We start from the raw sequence: 24,095 nt of genomic DNA, 5'->3' as shown, positions 1-24,095 counted from the left end.
TTTTTCCCAACCCATTCTTCACACTTTCAAGTCTTATAGGATGGCTCTAACCTAGATCTAGGTTAGATTCAAGTGATGGGAAACCATCTTACCTTCTTTGCTCAAGATTAACTTCAAACCCTCCAAATCACTTCAAACCCACAATGCTTCTTCCACATTGTCAATACCTCTTCAAATCCTTCAAGATCAACACATAAATCATCTATTAAACCTTAGATTCATCATTTCAAAGGGGATTTACAAGATCTCAAGAAACCCTACTCGAATCAAGGGTTTAAGCTTGGGTATGGTGAATGTTTAAGGAACCTGACTTTGCTTACCTCCAAATGTAGATCTAGAGTTGAAGATCACTCTTCCGCCGCCGGAATGGGAAGATCAAGCTTCGGCGCCGTTGAAATCCTTATCTTCTTCCTCTACCTTCTCTTCCCTTCTTCTTCCCTTTCTTTTCTCTCCTCTTAACTGTCCTCACCAACGTACGAGTGTCATAAATGAAAAGAAAAGAAAATCATAAATGCTATATATATACTTCCTAAATAACTAAATAGTGCACATGGATGGGTCACTCAGGTGGGTGGGTGCGCCCACCTGTTCGCCCACCTGAGGGCCAAAACTTGGGATTTTGACAGAGTTCGGGCCTGACGTGAACCCCACCCTAGCATACGATGTAGTATACGTATATATCTTAATATACGGCTATAATACCTGCTTTATCCGTACATGGCCTTATGGTAGGTGCATGTACACGGCTTGGACACTCCCGTCTCTTCTGGCACTGGCTTGGACTTGTCGGGCCAGCCGGTGTTTAAGGTCACCCTTGCTATCATAGCCCATAAGGAACCCGCTCTAACTCCCTCTAGTTCGATTCCTGCATGGTTAAACCGGTTCAACTGCGTAATCAGACCGGGTTTAAGAAGTAGGGTATTACAGGTAAGCATCAATACCCACACCATTACTCCTATACAAAAACTGTGCGGCCAATCCCTAACTTGAGGGTCGGAGGACTAACCCCGGACAAAGCTCTGGGCCTCTGCCGTTTGTGCTTGTGCAGGTCAGCTCATACGGATTTTTGGCAGCAACAGGATCATTTTTCCATTTCTCGACATAGAAAAATGGAAAAATACATTTCTCGACATAGAAAAATGGAAAAATACATTTCTAAATGTTATCGAATAGGCCCTTCGTTTTTCTTAAAAACTTGGAGGACGGAGGAGATAGGTTGTGAGAGACAAGCACACACAGCCTATATTTCATTTTCCTTAAAAAATTGAAGGACAGTTGGATAATTGAATAAGGGCCCGTTTGGTATCGTTCTAAAAAAACGTTTCTGGAGTTTTTTCGTTCTATTGGAACGAAAAAAACGGAATCTTCTGTTTGGTGCACTTATGGTCCGTTTCTTTTTTTTTTGAACAAAAAGTGAAAAAAAAACTGAAAAAACGAGATTGGACAGAACTCCATTTTGGAGTTCCGTCTTCCCAGTTTTGTTCCATTTTACAAAAAAAAAAAAAAAAATTCCCGATAAAAATATGAAATTTTAAAACAACATTTTTTCGTTTAAAAACTGTGTTTTGACACAGAAACTGAAATTTTCGTTTTTGAGACGAAACGGTGTTTCTGGAACAGAAACGATACCAAACGGGCCCTAAGATAGCATTTGGGTATCACATGTGTGTTTTGTGAAAACTTATCAAACTAGTTCTACTTTAGTTGACATTATCGTTGGGTAATTGAACAAGTGTGCTTTTTTTTTTTTGGGGTTGGGGTTGGTAGGGGTTTTTTTTTTTTGGGGGGGGGTGTTGGGGAGTTATTATGGAGATGGCTTGGCTTAAGGGACTAATCTTTAATGGGTCAAGCAGTCAACATGTCAATTAATAGAGAAAATGGGGGAAGCAAATGTAATTATTGAATAGAGGAGAAAAAGGAAATTTAATTGTTACATACCAAAGTTTGAAAAGGAATAATTTGCATTTTTTGATAAAAACCTTTCATCATGAAGTAATGGGACATTTTAGAGGTAGTAGGATAGCGACGACATGGATCCCACATAATACCCTATTAGGGTCATATGGTATGCATCTAGAGACTTCGTTTTTAGGTATTTGAAAGTCATGTTTCTTCTTTGTCATTTCTCTAGAGAGGTTAAGAGTGTGACTGATTCTCTAGTCTAGAAGATCCTTTTTCTTTATAATTAGGAAAGATTGTCTAATTTCCACTCTTTGAATTTAGATTCCTTTAGAAGGAGGGGAAAAAAAAAAAAATTGGATTCCTTGCTCTTCAAGAAAGAGTTTTTTCCACTAGCCCAAATAAAGATATAACATGACATTCAAATAGCATGGGCACAAGGATTATCAAAGAAGTCATGACTTTACTTTTTTGCCTTTTCAAGATCATTCTTTTTTTTTTTTTTTGATGAAGATAAATCTTGAAATTTTAAATAAATATTTATATTAATTAGTTTTCAATTTTTTGAAAATCCTTCTTTGCCCATGCTTTATACTATATTGAATTTTTTTTTTTTAAATTTTTAGAATAGCACAAAGGGTAACTAAAAGAAGATTATAATCTCTTAGTTCGTCACTTTAATCACGACAAGTTGCACCCATTAAGCAAACATGTTCATAGCAAAAATGAGTAAGAAAGCAAGCATCTTTGTTATAAAAATGAAGGATGATCCTTTTATATGAAGGTATAGTTTGGTCGTTAATAAATGAATAGAGAAAGAATATTAATCAATCATATGCAACATAATGGCATTTTTTTTCATTATAATACAATGATTGGCTTATGTGTCTTCTCTTCCCTCAAATTCAAAATTTTTTTTTTTAATATTTTTCTTTTCTTTTCTTTATTGACAACCAAACGAAACCCAACTTCTCATCCAAATTATTAGTAGCACCATTGATACGTAGAGGATAGCCAGAGGGAGCAAATGGAAAGTTTTGATTGAAAAGGCCTTACAAAATTAAAATGATAATTATTTATCAAACCCTTACTCATATGTTCAGTTTTAGGCCAAGCGTAGTTTGCCACATGGTAAAAAAAGGCATGGCAAAATTATAAATTAGTAAAAAGGTGTATTGATCAACGATGCATGGACATGGACATACATGAAACAAAAAAATAATATGATGGAAGAAAGAATACTACCTCCTAATGTGTATTTACACCTAGACACAATAGGTGTGAAAAGACCATATTATTTCACACTAAAAAATGCTCGCTCACATCCTTGCATTAATCGCATTCGTTGACATGTACCTACACCAAAAGTTAGCATTGTCTCACCTATAATTATTTGGACGGTTTTCTCCCATGTGACACAAATAAATGAACCTCCAAAGAAGGAATCATGACCCAACAAGAAATCATTGCAAACCATCATGGGCCCTTCTTTGTGTTACTATTTTGTAACATTAGGCGCGACAAACTTTTACATCTGCCCTAACCAGGTACCTGTATGTACATGTAGGCTTCATGTACACTTAGGTGATAACCTATGTTAACAAGAAAGTTAATTGGTCATGTGGTCTCTATACCCAGATATAGGGATGTGCAAAATTATCATTCTCAATCATATGAAATAAAAAATCCATTCATGTTGATAATCTTGCGTGCATTCTCAGTTGCCCCCATGTTAATGTAGGGGGCCATGCAAAAAGAACCCCGTCCTATTGACACACGAAACGCCTAAAGATAGGGTGCAAGAAAAGATAATTTTTCCCCACCAAAGCATTGAAATGTTGACACACACCCTTTCATTATTCCTGCACGTTGGTGTTTCTTGCGCTAGTTGGACTCGCCCTTAATTTATTGTGATTATTATTTTTTTATTTTTCATAACGAGGAAGCCTACATCAAGGGTGTCAGTTGGTTTGATTAAGGTTTCTTAGTTTAGTTTGATTTGGTTCATAATGCAGTTCGTGGTTCATAATGCAATGTGAACGAATCAAAATCGAATAATTTTCATATCCTCAAAACCGAAATCAAACTAAATCGGTACAATTTTATTTGATTGGAACACATGATTGTAGGCTTTAGTATGGTTTGTGTAATTCGGTTCAAATCAATAGAAGTCTTCAATCTGTAAATCGAAACGAACCAAACCGAATGGGTGATGTCATTATCATGGTCCGAAAATACGTAAGAGAGAGAGAGAACTTCTTCAACGGACCGAGTAAGAAAAGAGTTAAAGTCGAGGGTCGAAGACGATTGTGGTCAGGAGAGAAGAGGAATAGTCCGTCGGTATAAGTAGCCATTACTGACCAAGGACTCCTTCTTCTGTGACTCTCCACTGTTCTTCGCCCTTTTCCGGGTTCTCTACTACGGCGGCGATCCTTTCGATGGTTTATTATGGTCTTCGCCAGGATTTGGAAGAGAAGCTTCCCACCTCCATTCTTTTTGGGAGGAATTTTATCTTTCAGTTCGACCTTTCTCTGTTACTTATATCAGAATTTCCATGAATTTGCAACTTTTTAAGTGGAGCTTTCTGTCCTGATAGGTTTGTCCCTTTCTCTCTCTCTCTTTCCAGGCTTCTTGAGCTAGCTTGATTGAGGTACAGTACAGAACACTAGGGAAGAAATTTTCTGGTTCTACTTCTATAACGGTCTTGATTTGCTGAAGATTTCATGGGTACAGAAGTAAGTAGAAATTATTGGAGACTATTCATTATTTTTGTTTAAATATTTTGCAGATTTTTAAGTATAGAATAACTTCACATCCTCTTTCTCTGGTTTAATTTCCCGTTATTTTACTTATTTTTTCTTATAACCATTTTGGTTCGTCTATCATCCTCCTTGTTCAACCCATAGGTTTAGATTCTGCTCGATAAATTTGGTCTAGACTATAGATTTTCTGGTTCTATTTCCAATTTAATTTTGCTATTTCTCTCATGTTTACTGTCTCATTTGTCTGGGATTTTCAATTTATATAAAGGGGAAAAAGTTGTGTTGGTCCCATCTTCTTCTGGGCTACTCTAAATTTCTCATCTTTCTGGTAAGATCTTCGACGACTCTTTTCTCTGACTGAATTTTCTAGTGGTGTGGAGCTGATGTGGGTGATTATCACTAAAAAGGATGGGAATTTTGGTTTTGATCATGGTGCCACTTTTTGGTATTGAATTCATTAACTATTGCCATATTATCGATATGCGGTCGTAGCTTCTGATTTTGGGCAACAGGATGACAGACATGATTCTAAATGTTTCTCTTGTTCCGGCTTCGGAAGTCCTTTCCCGGATTGTAGATTCCATAGTTGAGACAGTAAATGCTGCCAAAGATGTCCTCATTGAAAAGGAGAATTTTGCTGAACTCTCAACTTACTTGGAGAGGATCGTTCCTATTCTGACAGAGTTATCCAAGAAAAATATGAATGCCTCAGGGAGCTTAAAGAATGCTATCGACATTCTAATCCGGGAGATCAAAGTTGCGAAGGAGCTTGTTTTGGACTGTAGAAAGAGAAACAAGGTCTATCTTCTGGTAAATTGTCGTAAAATTGTTAAGTCCTTAGAGCAAACCACAAGAGAGATCAGTCGGGCATTAGGCCTCATCCCTTTGGCCTCACTGGATCTCTCAACTGGTATCACTGAAGAGATCAGCAAGCTGCAAGATAACATGCTGAGAGCAGAGTTTAAGGCAGCTGTAGCAGAGGAAGATATAATGGAGAAAATTGAGTCCGGAATTCGGGAGAGGACTGTTGATCGTTCTTATGCAAATAATCTGTTGGTTCTCATTGCGGAGGCTGTCGGGATTCCACGTGTACACTCTGCATTGAAGAAGGAATTTGAAGAGTTCAAGAATGAAATAGAAGAAACAAAGCTTAATAAGGACAAGGCTGAGGCTGTCCAAATGGACCAGATCATTGCCTTGCTTGGAAGGGCTGATGTTGCTTCATCTCCTAAAGAGAAGGAGATGAAATATTTCATTAAGCGGAACTCTTTAGGTAGCCAACCACTGGAACCTCTTCAGTCATTTTACTGCCCAATCACTGGGGAAGTTATGGTGGACCCTGTGGAAACTTCCTCTGGGCAGACATTTGAGAGAAGTGCAATACAGAAGTGGTTTGCAGACGGGAACACCATTTGTCCCTTGACTGTAACTCCACTAGACATATCAATTTTACGTCCTAACAAAACTCTGCGACAATCAATTGAAGAATGGAAAGATAGGAACACAATGATTACGATTGCTTCCATGAAAACCAAACTCCCTTCAGATGATGAGCAAGAAGTGCTTCATTCCCTCAGCCAGCTGAAGGAACTTTGTGAAGAAAGAGATTTACACCGGGAATGGGTAGTATTGGAGGACTACATTGCGATTCTCATCAAAATTCTTGCTACAAAAAATCGTGATATAAGGAACCATGTTTTGGTTATTCTTTGCATTCTGGCAAGGGACAGTAATGATAGCAAGGTACCTTTCGACCTTCAGTTTGTCTCACTTTTTAACTTGATTGCAAAAACAGAGAAGAGGACTTCTCTAAGAACTTGCTTGAGCTATATACATTGCTTTTTCTTTTTCTAATAAAATGAAGCAGTTATTTTTGGCTTCTTTTTCTAGAAATCCTTACAATATGACATCTTTTTGTACGTTGTAGAGTACGGGAAAACTTTCGTCTTTCAATAAAGCTTGGATATGGATAGAAAAATTGTTTTTCTTAGTTCATGTGCTTTGTCAAGCCAATATGTGTGTTTTGCAGGAAAAAATTGCTCATACAGAAAATGCCATTGAATCTATTGTTAAGTCACTTGCACGTCGTATTGGGGAAAGTAAGTTAGCAGTAGCATTGCTTTTGGAGCTGTCAAAAAGTGAAGTGGTACGTCACTACATTGGGAAGGCACAGGGCTGCATACTCCTCTTGGTGACCATGACAGGCCAAGAAGACACTCAAGCTGCCCAAGATGCAAAAGAGCTTTTGGAGAATCTCTCGTTTCTTGATCAGAATGTTGTACAGATGGCAAAGGCAAATTATTTCAGGCCTCTGTTGTTGCGTCTTTCTTCAGGTTCATACTTGTCCTTTTTTTTATTTATTTTATTTTTTTGTTGAATAACCATGACTTCATTGATAAAAAATAAGGCCCGAGGGGGATACTGGCATACAGCTCATGTAAAATACAAACTGGAAGCCCCACTACAATTTATCACTATAGTGTCACAATTAATCTCCTATACGCCTACAATTGAGGATATATACCTATGCAGTGGGAAACCCTCAGGGTACGATGATGCAGGCCCAGTCTAAAATTTGTCTTACTTTGCTAGTACTTGGTTATGGGTTTTTGTATTAAGTGTTTTTCTTTTTAATGGACCGAATTATAAGCTTAAATTAGATCCATAGGGGCTACATGAGATTAGTTTTTTAAGCGTTTGAGTTAGATTAGGATGCTTATTAGCTTGGTAGAGTTCTGTTTTGAGTGTAATTAATGTGAATCTAATCAGTGGTAGTGTTTAAGTCCATTAAATTACTTAGTGGTTATTTAATTCTGTTAGAATTTCAAACACTACTTCTGAGGGTTTTATATAAAGATGTAACCCCCTATCAGATTAGACAGTTATTGGATTCTATTTGTGAACGTGTGCGATTTCTGAGCTCTTCTTACTCCCTTTTCTCTTTTCTTCACAGTCCCAGTCACGGAACAACCCTCATATCTCCTCTTTCTAACCCCATCGCAGACTGCTGAAATCAACAAAGCAGCAAGCCTTTTCAACCCGGTTAAATATGTCTCCTAATAGCGCAATGAAAGTGCCAAGGACCTGCTACTAAAGATTTTCATCCAACCTTATAACAAGTGCGAATTCTCCTACTATAAGAGGTTTTATTTGCGTTCTGATAGCAACTTTTTGACCCAAAACATCATCATTCTACTTTCCTACTTTTAGCTCATCTCCTACCGATCTGGTCGCTAGATATAATATGAAAAGTTACCTCTACTTAAGTTGGGAACTGATTTAGTATTTCTCACTTTATACTCTAGTACATTTCACATGATCCAATACATCTCACTTAATACGGTAGTCATTCAATGATTTTCACCAACACTCCCCCTCAAGCTGGAGCATATATATCTCCCATGCACAACTTGGAACACATGATTGAGTCTGGACTTCAGCTCGAAGCCTTGGTGAAAATATCACCCAATTGATCCGAAGAACGAACATAAGGGTAGAAATAACTTTCTTCATAACTGCATCTTGCACCAAATGACAATGTACCTCAATATGCTTAGTTCTCTCTTTCTCTCTCAGACACACAAAAAAAAAAAAAACTAGCAATCTGAATAGTAACTTGATTATCACATAACATCTACATCGGTTTAGTAATTGGAAACCAAGTTCCCATGAGAATTATTGACCATGTCAATTCAACTGTTGTGTGAGCCATAACACGATACTCAACTTCAACACTTATTTAGCAATTGTATTCTGTTTCTTACTTTTCCAATTAACTAGATTACCACCAACAAAGGTACAATACCCAACAAGATTTAGATGGTTTTGTCATCTGTAGACTTACCTTTTCTTGGAGCACCCTTTGGATATTGTAATATACGATGGACAACCTCCCAATTAACCTCCTTTTGTGTCTCCATAAACTAACAAAACTCACGACATTGAAATGTCAGGAAGGGTACAGTTAAGTAAATAAGCTTGCCAACAAAACGCCTATAACTTGATTTATCTGCAAATTAAACATTACTTTCATCACCGAATTTAATATTAACATCCATGGGTGTATTAGTCGGCTTAGCTCCTAATATTTTAGTGTCGGAAAGAAGATATGTGGCATATAGATAAACTGATACACCTTATACTTCTTGCGACTTCAACACCAAGGAAATACGGAAGCTGGCCCAAATCCTTGGTCTGAAGATGTTTCTTCAAATGAGATTTAATCTTGTTTTTGTTTTTGAATAATTTTCATAAAAAAATAGAAGCTTAGGTCAATTCTAATATTTGTGTTTCGTTTCAATATTCCTCTGATAACATTTAGTGAAAGAGAGCAGTGGTAACTCTCACTTAATATGGTTAATGATTTAGGACACCTCACCAATACTAACAACAACAATAATAACTACAACTAAGCCTTATCCCAACTAAATGGGTACATCTCACCAATACTAATGAAGCATGAAATCATTAACATGTATCTTCAAGATGACTTATTAAAATGCCACCATACCTTCTGAACCATATTCCCTTTGTACTTCAATCAAAGTTCAGGTTCATAATGTTTGGGGAATAGGACACCATTCTCTTATTGATTGAATAACATTATGGTATTTTGAATTACTCGAGTAGGGATTGTCTGAATGCTTTGAAACTTGCTTGAATCCTTTTCTAAAAGAACTTGCAGGTTATAAACTTATTGACCATCTCCACCCCCTTCCAAAAGTCTTCTTCACTCTTCTTACTAAAATCATGCTATACTTTATTGATCCTTGGGTCTAACTCATTGAACAACCAGAATTAGTAATCTACAATTCTTGCCTCCAACTTATCTCCCATTATATTCCCATTTTGAGGCCCATAGATAGCAAGAAGTTCCTTGAGTTCAGTGTCTTCTTTGTCTTTTTCTTGGGGGGAGGGAGACTTTTCTCCCTCCCTTGCTATAGCAGCGGCAACCCCAATAGAAGTGGTGATCGCAGCTCCATTCCCTACTTCCTGAATAGAGGTTGGTAGTGCCAATCTCACCATAGCAGATTGAACCTCGGTACAAAGGTTTCTTCTCTGCCATCAGTTTTTCCAATGTTTTGTCACTGTAGACTTTTCTAGATGCTTTGTCACTCGGGTTTATGGTGGCCAGGTCACGAACAGTGCCTAATACCAACAATGATCTTAGGAGGGGATTCTTACCACGTGTGACACATTCAGAATGGGAAGGATCTCAATGCCATATCAATGGCTATAAACATCAACTCTTCCTCAAGGTAATTCCTTTTTTGTTTGTTTTTGTTTTTCTTGGTCAAAATATCAATGTCCCAAATATTCAGGGAATGTGAGAAGCATCATCTGCTTTTGGAAGAAATCGAAGAATTTCTTGGGAATCCTACAAGCTCAATTCGTTCTTTTACTTCTCTCCCTCTGGCTGACGGTCAGAACTTTATCTAGCTTCATATCCTACTGAGAGGTCCACTAGAGATTAAAAATAATTGTTGAAGAAACAACAAGATGTTTCTTTTGCCCCTTCCAGGAAATTGGAAAATAAATAAATTAGTAAGCGTTTTTGGTTGCCAAAAGGTGTTCTATTTAAATTTGTTGAAAGAAAACAAAAACAACCCAGAGCACTTTTTCTGTTTTAAATCAAAACATCTGGAAGTGTATCCACATGCAGCCTTACAGTCATGTCTTTTAGTAGCAGAACATCGGGCTATTGGGAAACATGTTTATCAAATTACTATTGCTCAGATGAGGATGTTGAGATAGACAAATTTTTAACATTAATTCATTGATATAAGAAATGTTTACATGTTAGTATCTTTGTTTGAATATTTCAATGGGTTGTGAATGTAATTCTTCTCTACTTGGTACCTGTTTCCCTTATATTCTCTTTTATGCAATTTCATTTAAAAAAAAAAATTATTGGATTGGATGTACTAAAATCGGTGCTCATTTTGACAATGGAAGTTGCAGAGTAATTGGTTCAACTTTTACATAAGCAATTGGTATTGTTATTAAACTTGAATGTTGTTAGATCAAACACCAAGAAATACGAAAATAAAGAGACAATAGGTCCGCACGACACAGAGATTTAACAAGGTTCACACACCAGTGTGGTGTGCTACGTCCTCGGGCGAAGAAGAGGATGTCTCACTATGCAGAAGAGAGATTACACCAAATCAGTGGCGAGAAAACTCGCCGTGAAACCCTAGCTTGAAAAACCCCCCAAAATACAAATGACTTTCTCAACAAGACAACAATACATTATATACTCCAAGTCGTGGGTCGACCCATCGGGTCACAGTCGATCTGGTCGAACCATACCGCACGGGCTACGCCCCCGCACCCCCATATGAGATCAGTGCTGGTCTCCGGGGTTGGGCCGAGCTTCCACCACAGATCTCAGAAAACTTCCCATTCGGGTCGCCACCAAAATATGTCGGAGCTAGTCAATCTTCAAAACGGGTCAAGAATTCGAGACAAACTTAACAAATGTCTTTCAATCCACTTTTTTCCGTGGTTTATTTTGGTATAGATTTCTGTCATTATTGTTCACTTCTTGTAATGCGTATAATATTGTGCATATGCTTGGAAATCATCATTTGTAACTTTAAAATTTTTTATTTGAGGGATACATATATTTGTAGCACTCATACTTTGCTAGAACTCACACATACTGCAGGGCCCGAAAATGTCAAAATGATCATGGCAATGACTTTGGCAGAAATGGAGTTGAGTGATCACAATAAATTGATTTTGTTTGAAAATGGGGTATTGGGGCCACTTATTCAGTTGGTAACACATGACAATGTGGAGGCAAAGATAGTGGCTGTTAAAGCTCTTCGGAACCTCTCAACCTTACCGCAGATTTCCTTGTTGATGGTTAGAGAAGGTGCAGCGGGCTCACTGCTTGACCTCCTCGACCTTCACAGCACATCTTCCCCAAGCTTGAGAGAACATGTCGCAGCAACTATTATGAACCTTGCCATATCAACTGCAGCAGAAGAAGCCAGTCAGACAGAGCTGTCATTGTTCAAATCTGACAAAGACCTTTTCAGACTATTCTCATTAATTAATTTGACGGGACCTGATGTACAACAAAGCATTTTACGTACCTTCCATGCCATGTGCCAAACCCAGTCTGCAACAGATTTAAGGTCTAAACTTAGACAGGTATGCATTTTGTTGATATTTTCTCTTCTATCCATTTCTACAAAGAAGTGCGACCTCTGGGTGGTTGAAGCATAAATATCTGTGCATTTCCTTAAAAGTCTTATTCCCTGATTATTAACATTCAACATTAATTAGTTAGTCAGTATTGATGGTCGTTAGCTATGTATTTACTTGGTTAGTATTGGTGGTCATTAGCTGATGATGAAGACCAACAGAGGTTCCAGCACAAGTATTCACACCGGAACAAGCCAAATCCTAGTCTAATGGGTTAAATAAGTAGGCTAATAAATAACTATTTAAATTATTTAACCTGTAAGATACAACTAACTAGTTAAAATTGCTCAACTTTGGTTTTGTTCTCACCTCCCTACGATCCTGTCTGAGGGTTCTGATTTTGTTGCAAGGACTGAACCAAAATGCCATTATTTTGGTAGCAGAGCCGTGGATAAACCTAGTTCAAGGAATTCTAACCCAACAGATATTCTCAACCAGTTCACTGACATGATCAGGTAGCTATCAGATTGCATGACTGCTATCGAATACAGGTTTGAAGCCAAATATGGGCACTTTGCTAAGTTCTGCCTCCAATGCCCAAAAAATGCTATTGTAGCAGCCATTGACGTCAATCCGGAGATGGAGTTCTATGATAGAGTTTTTCCTGAGGAGAAGGTTGAGGAACAACCTGTTGATGATGATAGTACGGTGACCCATGGCACTCATGTCTTATGTTTGGTTTCATCAATAGAGATTACTGAGGACGAGAATGACGAGGAAACTAATGCGTCTGCTAATACAATGTAAGCTGACGCAGAGGGTTAAGAAGTTGACAATACTATTATGGGAGACACTGGGGGTACATCCTTTACTCTTTGATGATGATTGCGACATTGCACACATTGGGTTCGTCATTCCACCCGGATCCTTTGAAGAGAAAGCTCCTTGGGTTGAAGACCTACATTATCAGAGTTTTGTTTGGGACTGGTCAAAGCTGTTACTCACATGTTGTTACCCTGTCGTCACTACAAAACTCGTGGATGAGTTTTTTTCAAGCTGGTTGGAGCTAATGTAGAACAAGAGAATTTCCAGCTCAAGTATTGGCCGGAACAAACCCAAACCCTAGTCTAATGGGTTATATGAGTCATGAGCTGGAAATATGTATGTTTTCTATTGTAGTGAGCCTATTGAAAGCCCAGTCCATATATGAGGTCTGTCAGTAGATTAGTTTCATTGTTAGTTGTGAAGACCTTGAAAAATAAGTCATTATATATCTTGAGAAGAGTCCCAATGTAAGTCCTTGGAAATATATAGGTCATTAAGTCTAGGAGGAAGTTCTAATGAGGGTCTAGAACCCTCCCAACCTCTCTACAAAAAGAGTTGCTTGTAAGCATTTCAAATCGGAATTTGAATAAAATTTTGGGTTTAACCTTCTTTAGTGTGAGATGGACTACAGTGAGATGCTAGGGTGATTAGTGAGATTCTACCCTAGGCTTGGAGTGAGACTCTTCAAACCATATCTTATCTTTCTTACTCCTTCCTTCGTTATTAAAATTTTTCAATTTTGGTTGTGTTCTCACCTCCCTACGATCCTGTAGATTGAGGATTCTGATTTTGCTGCAAGGACTGAACCAGAATCCCATTAAGTAACGTACTACAAAACCAATTTGGTTCCTTGAAAAATTTGAGATATTTGAAGGTTATTACCTCACTGAATATTATTACAAAACGAACTTCACTGCTATAATTTAATTTAGAATACCTTAAGGGTTCTGCCATAAAGGTCGAGAACACTTAGTAAGGAAATCCTAATGAGATTCTGCACAGGATGTGTTGAAGATATGTGCTTTAATTTCTTCAAACAGAGAGGGACCTGCAAAAAAGAGGTTAGAAATAGGGGACCAAGGGAGAAGCTGTTGTTTATAGACAAGGCCTTGGGGAGTCCATCGAAGAGGAAGATGGCGAAGGACATCAAATCCTATGATGAGGTCTTTTCCTGGAAAATGGATTCCTAGGACTGTATGGGTAATAGACAGGGTTGGAAGAAGTTGGATTTTTATGGGTTGTCGAGACCACTGTTAGTTAAAACGGGAACGGCAAAAAAAACGAAACCAAAAAAACGGTAGTATACTCATGCAATTTGAGAGATTATTACTTGTATACATGCATCTAATATTCCAAAAGCTCTAGGAGTCCCAAGATAAAATAGCCCAATAGGCTACAAGAAAATGAGATGTTGCTAGCTTTAGCTTCTCCTTACTCAATGGGCTATAAAAAGATGAGATTATAAAAAGATGAGATTTTTTTCCTATAGATAGTATGGAAGTTAAAAACAAAAAACCAAGTACCATATTGTCTTCACTCTTCACTTTTACTAATAGGTTTTTTTTTTTTTTTTTTTTTTTTTTTTTTTTTTTTTTTTTTTTAAATTAATTAATTTTTTAATAAAATTCCTATTTTACCCTTAAAAAACGGATACGCGTTTAAAATGGCCGTTTAAAACTCGTTTAAAACGGATTCTTATGCCGTTTCCGTTTTTTTTGGGGATTGTATAATAGCATACGGGAAAACGTGTTTTAAACGGCAAAAAAAGGGGAACGCGTTTTAACTAACAGTGGTCGAGACACAAGGGTGATATGGAAGATTTCACCATTAGCTGCAAGAAAAGGGACATGAGGATCCTGAGATTTCCAATACGGTACCTGACTGCAAAGCAACCCGAGCTAAACAGGGCATAAAACGGCATCCTTAGCCTAAAAGCCCCCACAACGCTCAAGGGTCTTTTTCTGCCAGTCGGAACTAGAAGCAGGGATTACTTGCAAAAGGGCGTGGCCTAGACTATATCTTTAGCTACAACAGGTTCAATTCAGACAAGGGAGATAGTCAGAAGAGGAGCTTAGCCGGAAAAGGAAACACTAGGCTCTGATACCAGTTTGACAACCATCAAAGAACAAGCCGGAGACTAACCGGAGACTGTCTTTTATTATGCCTTAAGGGCTCTATTTATAGAGTTACAAAACAACTTGACCGGGTACAGGCTGGTAACCGGTTGACAGTAAGAAGATAAAAAGTTACAATACTGTTCTTACAAACAAAGTACTTGAAAACATAAACAGTAAGAAGATAAAAAGTTACAATACTATTCTTACAAACATAGTACTTAAAAAGACAAATCATAAAGGGACTGCTAGTCGATGTCAGAGCTGTCAGTGCTGCTGGCTGGATAAAAAGTAGCATGATCAATGAGCCAGTCGTTGTGTGCATCGAGGAGGCGCTCTATTCGGGGATCAGTGAGATGACCGGTTTGGTGAAGATCCCAAGCCTTATCAAAACGATCAAGAAGTGGGGCAGGAACTTGTTGTGGCAAGATGTCATTGGTTCGACACATGGTGGTAAGAAATGTTCTCCATTCTTCTTGATGGCCGAAACGGGTGTGGTATAGGTCATATGGTTTGAGTCCGTAGATATGGAAATCAAACGCATAGTGAATATAATGGCAGGGTTGTTGATGTTGGTCAAAGGTCTGGTGGATAATAGGGGGTCGATGGAAGAGAATTATGATTTGTGAAATATCCGGGTATAGTTCATCAGATGAGGGGAGATACCCAGATAATAGATCAAGCCAGTGTTCCGAGGGAGCAAACAGTTGGAGAAATTGTAGGACAGGATTGGAAGGTCGATGATGCATAGGAGCAATCCATCTGACAAAGTACCAATGAAGGGTGAGAAGGGGAAAGCTAAGGGCGATGGTGTGGGTAGAACAAAGGTGCCAGAATAGACACTTATAGATAAGTGGAAGGTCTGAGATGTCTACTGGGGAGTTAAAGGTAAATAAGGTTAGGAAAGGATAATCAGGATGAAAACAAAGTCCTGAGATGGGGAGTCCATGTCGTCGAAGGGACACTTCGAGGAGTTGGAGAGCTGTAGACTTGCTATAAGAAAGGACTGTTCGTAAGGTGAGATCTTGAAGGATTTCAGGTGGAAGGGTTGGAGGTAAGGAGCAACAAAGGTTATGGCCAGAAGGTGGTTGCTGGGAGGTAGAGGCTCCACGAGTTATGGGGAAAAGTAAGGGTATGATGGCGAAGGTTGAGGTAGGTCGGGAGAGGAAATCTGTCAAAACAATCTGTTGTCCTTTAATGTGTTTAACATCAAAAGACCATTGGGAAAACCATTGAGCCCATCGGAGAAGTTGTGCATGAGGGAGAATCCTTTGTCGAAATTCAAGCATTTTTGGGAAGCTAGACATGTCTAATTCAACAAGGAACTGATGACCTATCAGGTGGAATTGGAATGTTTCTATGCCACGCTTGACTGCTAATATTTCCTTGAAGGTAGAATGATAATGAGCTTCTGAATGCTGGAAGGATCCACTTTTGTATCCACAAACAGTTCTTGTAGTGGTGGAGGGTTGTTCTTCAAGAAGGACTGCACCCCAGTGAGTATCACTGGCATCTGTTTGTAAAATTCTTTTGCCTGTGGATGGAATCTGGAGTGTGGGGAGATTTTCAGAGAGTTTCTTTAAAGCTTGTATAGCTGATGTGTGAGCAGCAGACCATGGATTAGCTTTTTTGCGCAACAGCTGGTGCAACAGAGAAGTATGGATGATCTGTTGAGGAAGAAACTGTCATATAGTTGACTATCCCAAGAAATTGTTGAACTTGATTTTTGGTGAGAGGACCATCTAGAAATAATTGCAAGGAGGTTGCAATATGAGGTTGGAGATGATATTTTCCATTGGAGATGGTAACACCGAGAAAATCAATAGAAAGGACGCCAATTTGCATCTTCTTTGGAGAGAGCATAAGACCATATTCTTGAACAATATGATGGAATTGTTGGAGAAGCAAAAGATGATCAGTCTCAGTCTTGGAGAAGAGGAGAATATCATCAATATATATATATAAGTGCATGGTCTTGGATGGGAGCAAAGATTTTCATCATAGCTCTCTGGAAGATAGATGGTGCTGTTTTGAGACCAAAAGGCATTACTGTCCATTGCATATGATAGCCTGGAATGCAAAACGCTGTCTTTGGTCTGTCTTCCGGGACAATTCCAAGTTGCCAGAATCCTGCTTTGAGGTCAAACTTGGAGAACACAGTAGCATGGGCTAATTGAAGAAGCAAAGCCGGACGTGTTGGAAGAGGAAATTTTTCATCAGCCAAAAAGAAATTTAAAGGCCGATAATTAATCACCATTCTTAATTTTCCACGAATTTGTTCTGTTCTTTTCTTGACATAAAATGCTTGGCATGCCCATGGAGAGAAAGTTGGTTCCAGAAGTCCTTGGGACTGGAGCTGTTGAATCTCTTGAATAGCCAGTGAAAGATGTTTTGGATTGAGACCTGGATGGCTGGCTTTTGTCGGATTGACATCTTCATTTCTCTTGAAAGGAAGTGTGATGAAGAAGTCAGGGTTCTGCCATAAAGGTCGAGAACACTTAGTAAGGAAATCCGAATGAGATTCTGCACAGGATGTGTTGAAGATATGTGCTTTAATTTCTTCAAACAGAGATGGACCTGCAAAAAAGATGTTAGAAATAGGGGACCAAGGGAGAAGCTGTTGTTTATAGACAAGGCCTTGGGGAGTCCATCGAAGAGGAAGATGGCGAAGGACATCAAATCCTATGATGAGGTATTTTCCTGAAAAATGGGTTCCTAGGACTGTATGGGTAATAGACAGGGTTGGAAGAAGTTGGATTTTTATGGGTTGTCGAGACACAAGGGTGATGTCGAAGATTTCACCATTAGCTGCAAGAAAAGGGAGAGGAGGATCCTGAGATTTCCAAAAAGGTTGAGGAAGGACCTTTGGGTTCAGGATTGTAGTAGCAGTTCTTGTGTCAAGGAAGGCAATAAGTCTGATAGGTTTAGCATATGGCTCAGGAAGTATTTGGACTGAAACATGGGGAAGGGTAGCTGGTTGGATTTGAAGGAGAGGGGAGGGGATACTGGGTTGAATAGGGGGAAGAAGAGGTATCACCTGGTAGAGGGGATCAGATTCCTCGGACTCAGAAAGGGAAGACTCTGGGTTTGAGTCTGTATCAGGGAAATCTATTGCAAATAGTGAAAGTTCTGTAGGTGTCTCATCAAGAGAATATGAAGATTCAAGGTCAGCATCTTGAAGTTCTTCATGATGAAGGGAGGATAACATATGCAGGACCTTATCTTTCTTACGAGACATGGGACAATTTTTGGCAAAATGTCCATTTCTGCCACAGACATAACAAGCAGTGAACTTGTGTTTTCCTCTAGAGTGCTTTTTCCTGAGAAATCTCCATTTTTTTCGTGGAGAATGCAAAGAGAACTTCTTGTGACGTCGGGGCTTCCATTTCTGAGAGAATGGGGGCAACCTTCTATGATGAGAAGTTTTCTTGGGAGCACAATCACAAGATTTGTCACCTTTGCACTTGATTTTGAGATAAGAAGTATCACAAGCAGAAGAGACTTTATCAGAATGATCTTGCAAATCTTTCCAAACCTTTTTGATGTTGCAAAGCTTGTCAAGGGCAGTAAGAGCATAGCTATATAAAGAACCAATGGTACAAGAGGCTAATGGAATATTCTGGTTCTTCAGAAACTGCTGTGTATCTGCACCAAGAGGCTCTGGCAGAGAATTCAGAAATACTTGCTTTAAGTTTTCATCATCAATACCACCGATCTTATGGGAACGGTCGGTCATTCTGGAGAAATGTTTGTCAAGATTTGGTCTCAGTAGAGAACAACACTTCATCTGGAGAAACTCATCACGGGCCTTTGAAAGATCATTTGAAACGGGGCCAAGAAATTCTTGCTAGAGAGTGGTAACAAACTGGCTTTCAGTAAGTTGTACAAGTTATAGTTGTCGATAAGGACCAAGGGCCAAATACCATTCTCTGAGTTTTCCTTGGAGTCTTGCAACAAATTTGGACTAGACAGTTACTGATGAAGCTCCTTCATGAAGTAGTTCAGCATTAATCCATGCATGAAAATCAGCAATTCGAGACGCCCATTTGGAAACAGGAATATCATCCAGGGTAAAAAATTGTTTTGGGTCCTTTTTTTGATATGGGGTAAAGGGTTTAGGCGAGATTGGGGGTTGTCTAGGAGGTTCTGGATTCTGAATTTCAGGGTCATCATCCATTTCAAAAACATGCGAGGTAGCAGGTTGGGGTCCTTCATATGAAAGAAGGGGGTCTGGGATAGTAAGGTTTGTGAGAAACTCAGATAGAGTATTTTCTGAGGGAGACATAATGGTATGGATGGATAGCGGCTGGGGGAACCGGAGGAGGTCTATATGGGTTAGGGGGTGGAGGTGCAGGATATGAGACTGTCATAGGATAAGGGGTAAATGGAGGAGGTGGAGGTGGTGCTGGTAGGGCATCTGCAAATTCTTCCTTATAGTCACTAAGATCCATAAGTGCAGCAGTGGATGTCCATGTTGGGAGTACTCAACTGCGGGCACGTCCTCTGGCTGCTCATGTTCTTTTAGGAAGAGCACGTTGTTGTCGTTGAAATTCTTTCAATTCTTCAGTAGGAAAAGTCCTTGAAGAAGAGACAACTGGTGGTGCCGGAGAGGCATACATAGCAAAAGGATCTTGAGGAATGAAGCTAGGAACTGTGACTGGAAGTGGTTGTTGTTGCCGATGAGAAGAGGCAAAAGAGGGAGCACGCGGTTGTTGTTGTTGCATCTGATGAAGCTGAGCTTCAAGGTACCGAAGGTGCTTCTCTTTTTGGCCAATAAGGGCAAAAGCTGTAGTAGTATCAACAATACTAGAAGTAATTCCAGCAAGTTCAAGGTGGACCTGATCAATTTCTCTTTTGAGGGATTGGAGAAGATGATCATGATGGGACAAAGTGCCATGAGTTTGTTGGGTCTAAGCTAATATACGCTCAAGGTACTGGTTCTGGACAGTAGCATTTTCTGCCTGCCAATTCAAAGCTGCTTCAGCAGGAGAAATAGGTTCAGAACGACCTGTGGCTTGAACTGATGGTTTAACTTTCCAGATTTGTCGGATACCATGAACATCTGGACCAGAATCAAGAAGTCCGGGAAAATATTTTAGAGGAGAAGAAGAAGAAGAACCTGGAGTGTACATACAATAGTGAGGAATGATAGGAGGAGGTATTTCAGGTTTTGGAGGAGGCTTACAGGAAGGAGGAGAAGATCTAGGAGAGGGATCCGTAGGGTTTCCATAGTTGACATAGAAACGATACTTGGATTCTTCACTAAGGGGTCCAACTGAAGGATCTCTTGCCTCATATCGTTCTTGTAACTGTTGTTGGGTAGACTTTCGTCTAGAAGAATGACGAGAAGGAGGAAAATCATCGTCAGAATCTTTGAGGCAGTCATCACAGTCACAAAGGTCAAAGTAGTTATGACCAGTAACTGGATCTTGGAAGTAGAAGATCGGATTACTCTTAGAATCAAAAGATTTGATAGGAATTTTTTCTTGGATCATACCAAAAGAGGTTGGAAAAGGAGAAGGACGGGATCGAGGAGCAGGAAAACGGATTTCTATCTCACCATTAGAATGGGTAATATATTTAGGATTGGTAGACTGAACTGGTTCAGGAGGGGCCTGAGGTTGAGAGGCCGAAACCTGTTGTTCATAAGCTGTCACCCAAGAAGAGGGAAGAAGACGAAGAAGTTCATCATTAGATATTTGTCTGGGAACATAGGTACAACAAGGGACTTGGTTAGAGTTCATAGTGATGAACAACGTATCTTCAGAATGGCCTGTGAGAAGATCAAATGCATGATTTTGCAAACAATAAGCCATCTGATAGTGTAAAGTGGTAGCCTTTGTAATAGCATTCTGGGGGACACCAGTAATGTGGATTTGGAATTTCAGGGCCGTGGAGAGAAGAGGATCAGACAGGGGAATATTAAAATTAGGATACAACGTTAAAAACACTGTTCCAGCATTCAACGTAGTTTGAACAGTGGCAATCACGGCATGTTGATACCGTAAGAATCGACTGTCAAGAAGAGCGACCCTAGAAACTACTGGGAGTCCTTTACGACCATGGAAAGAAAGAGCAAACTTGATGGCTCCGAGGTGGAGATGAGTATAACCTTGTTGGATCCATTGAGGGATGAGATCCGGAGGTATCTCAAGGGTAAAAAGCTGCTCTTTATCAGTAGCAGGGACTAATCTTCTATTTGAATCTTGAATTTCCAAAAGAGTATACATCTATTTGTTCATCAATGTATAAAGACATGGTTTATTGCCTAATATAGTCTTACAAAGATCTGTACAAGTGACAGACTCTTGTTGTTTACCAAAACAGATAATTTTATCATCTGTGATGGATTCCTGATCATTTACTCATAGAAATATGCATTTCCAGCCATGTACTCTCAGTATTGGACAACTTTATCCGTATTAAAAATAAAATCCGGTGACTTTGCCACTTGGTTCTGGTGGAGTGGTGGTAATGCTTCCATATTTAGAAATTCTTTCTCAGCTTAATTCATAATTAAGTTTCTATTTTTGGGTACTAATGTTTTAAATATTAGATCCATGGACATAGCTGCTTAGTTTTGGTGTTGATGCTTCTGGTTTAGGGAATCTTGCTCAACTTAATTTTGTAATTATTATTTCTTTAGGCACTAGTTTTGTAACAATGTAATTAAGTTCAAATGCCTTTGAATTGATCCCACAAAGTTCATACTTACATTTTCTGTGATTTATGATCCATGAGAAGTAGAAGAATATCCCATCAACATTGGTTGGTGATTGGGAGAGACAAATCTTCTGTTGTTTTTTGCTATGGTAAAATGAATCTGTCACAGATAATTCTGCAGATTGAAATATGTGTGCATTTCCACCCATTTTACTCAATATATGCTCAGAAAGCAACTGCTCCAGTATACGATGGTATTAATTGCAATGATTCATTTTTTGCTTTGGGGTGTTAAAACTTTGGGTTTGGGACATTTAATCAGCCTGAATTTCGAAATGAACTACCACGTCTTTGAATTGGTCCCCGTTTTTTACGACTACTGAAAATATGAAGACAAATAAAGAACATAGAAGTTGAACCAACAGTTGGATAATGATTAGACCTTGTTGGATGGAATTCTTTTGAGTTTGAGGAGTGTAGATTGGATAATACTTTGTGTATTTGTGTGTAATGCCCCAACTTTCTGATTCTCGTTTCTTTTCTATCTTTCCTTAATTGGGTTCCACATAATTGGTTTCCATTTTCTTACCATTTATGATCGTGGAAAGGATAAGATATCCTGTCAATTTTCAATAACCATCTGAAAGCACACATTATCCAACTTGTTTACCCTTTCATCGTATCTGAAATGAGTGTTCCACAGATTTGTTCCCAAAAGGTGCAATTAAAATTAGCATGGGATTCAATGGGCAAATAGCCAACTATATTCACAAGTAGGAAGATTGTCCTTTTCTAATTTTTCAAGAATTCTAGTTTCTTTCTCTACCCACACCCCCCCCCCCCCCCCCCCAAATATTTTTTTTTCTAAGCTAAAATGAGCCCATCTAGTACTTGCATTTGGCACATTTTGCTTAAAATTATTCTATTCTGTTGTAACATTTTAAAAGAAGTGTTTTTTTTTTTATGCTTCAAAATGGGCCTTAAAACCCCTAAGACTTGACATGTTCTGTTTTCATCAATTTCTATTGGATAATAGCATAAAACCATTATTGACTGGAAATTTGATTTCTTTGTTGTGTAAATTTTACAGTTTTCAGCTGTTCACGTATTGGTTCAATTATGTGAACTTGAAAATGCCACTGTACGAGCAAATGCTGTGAAGCTGTTCTGTTGCTTGGCAGCAGATGGCGATGATGGCATGCTGTCAGAGCATGTTAATCAGAGGTGTATTGAGACCTTAGTCGGGATCATCAAAAGTTCTAATGATAATGAAGAGATTACTGCTGCAGTGGGTATCATTGCTAACCTTCCCATGGACCAAACCCAAATCACTCAGTGGCTTTTAGATGCAGGCGCACTTCAGGTCATTTTCAGATTTCTTAGCGATGGAAATTATACTGGTTCAGGTAGAAACCATCTAACTGAGAATGCCGCAGGAGCGATACGCCGTTTCACTGTTACGATGAATCTAGAGTGGCAGAAGAGAGCAGCAGAAGCTGGAATTATCCCTGTATTGGTACAGTTGCTGGACTCCGGAACTGCTTTGACAAAACGATATGCAGCCACTTCACTCACCCAATTTTCAGAGAGTTCAGTTATGCTGAGCAAACCAATAAAGAAACATGGGGGATTGTGGTGCTGGTCAGCTCCACCCGAAACTCCCTGCCCAGTGCACATGGGCATATGTGCTGTGGAATCTTCGTTTTGTCTCTTGGAGGCCGATGCAGTGCAACCCCTTGTGAGGGTGCTTGGGGAGCCAGATATTGGGGCCTGTGAGGCCAGTTTACAGGCACTGTTGACTCTGATTGATGATCAAAGATTACAGAATGGTAGTAAGGTGCTTGCTGAGGCAAATGCCATTGCAGCAATTATTAGGTTATTGGGTTCACCCTCTACCCAATTACAGGAGAAGTCTTTGAATGCTTTGGAGAGAATTTTCCGGCTGGTGGAGTTCAAGCAACAGTATGGGGCTTCAGCTCAGATATTTTTGGTAGATATAACTCAGAGGGGAAACAGTGCTATGAAATCTTTGGCAGCCAAAATACTTGGTCACTTGAATGTGCTTCACGACCAGTCCTCTTATTTTTAAATTAGTTGAACATAACGTTTTGAAACCCCCTTTGAATTGAACACTCATTGTTGAAGCAGAATCTTGTCTACAGAAGTTGAACATCAGGCACAATCTGATACTTGAGCATTGAAAGGAGATTATTATTGGCCACAAAACCTGTGCCCTATCTTGCTAATTCTGTAAAGATTGAGTTGAGTTTTTATTGGAAAGAAAATCAAGCAGCTGAAGGGGTGGAGGTCCTCTAAGTATTTGTATTGAGGCCTCGGTGCGGAATTTAGGATAAACAATGTACATTACCAAGGCTAGTCCGGCCGATGCCAGATCATTATTAGAATGGACGAACTTCGATTATTTTTTGTTTATTACTGAAAAGAATGTGTTTGTATTTTATACAGGAGGCAGTAACAGGGTACAGTTCTTTGTAATCAGGCAGATATATCAGAATAGAAGTTGAATTTGGAATGAGGACATTCTTGATTCTTGTAATTCTATGTGGAACGAAAATTACCATTTTATTCTTTTCCACCATGTGACCTTCAAAAAGTATGCACCAATGTCAATGCCAATGTATTTGGCTATGTTATGAAAGTAGCAACAGCCCCTTGT

At 39.0% G+C, this 24,095-nt stretch overlaps 1 protein-coding gene across 1 annotated transcript; it reads left to right on the top strand.

The window, feature by feature from the left end:
• The first annotated feature begins 4,197 nt into the window (after positions 1–4,197).
• On the top strand, positions 4,198–24,014 carry LOC122061518 (U-box domain-containing protein 24-like). Its single transcript, XM_042624803.1, has 6 exons — positions 4,198–4,417; positions 4,526–4,634; positions 4,930–6,404; positions 6,691–6,994; positions 11,332–11,822; positions 22,509–24,014. Exons 3-6 carry the CDS (start codon positions 5,175–5,177, stop codon positions 23,505–23,507), a joined length of 3,024 nt encoding a protein of 1,007 aa, XP_042480737.1. The 5' UTR covers positions 4,198–4,417; positions 4,526–4,634; positions 4,930–5,174; the 3' UTR covers positions 23,508–24,014.
• Positions 24,015–24,095: the final 81 nt, after the last annotated feature.

This window comes from Macadamia integrifolia, chromosome 14, assembly GCF_013358625.1.
Source record: "Macadamia integrifolia cultivar HAES 741 chromosome 14, SCU_Mint_v3, whole genome shotgun sequence".
NCBI classification, from domain to species: domain Eukaryota; kingdom Viridiplantae; phylum Streptophyta; class Magnoliopsida; order Proteales; family Proteaceae; genus Macadamia; species Macadamia integrifolia.
This window is presented reverse-complemented; position numbering and strand designations above follow the sequence as displayed.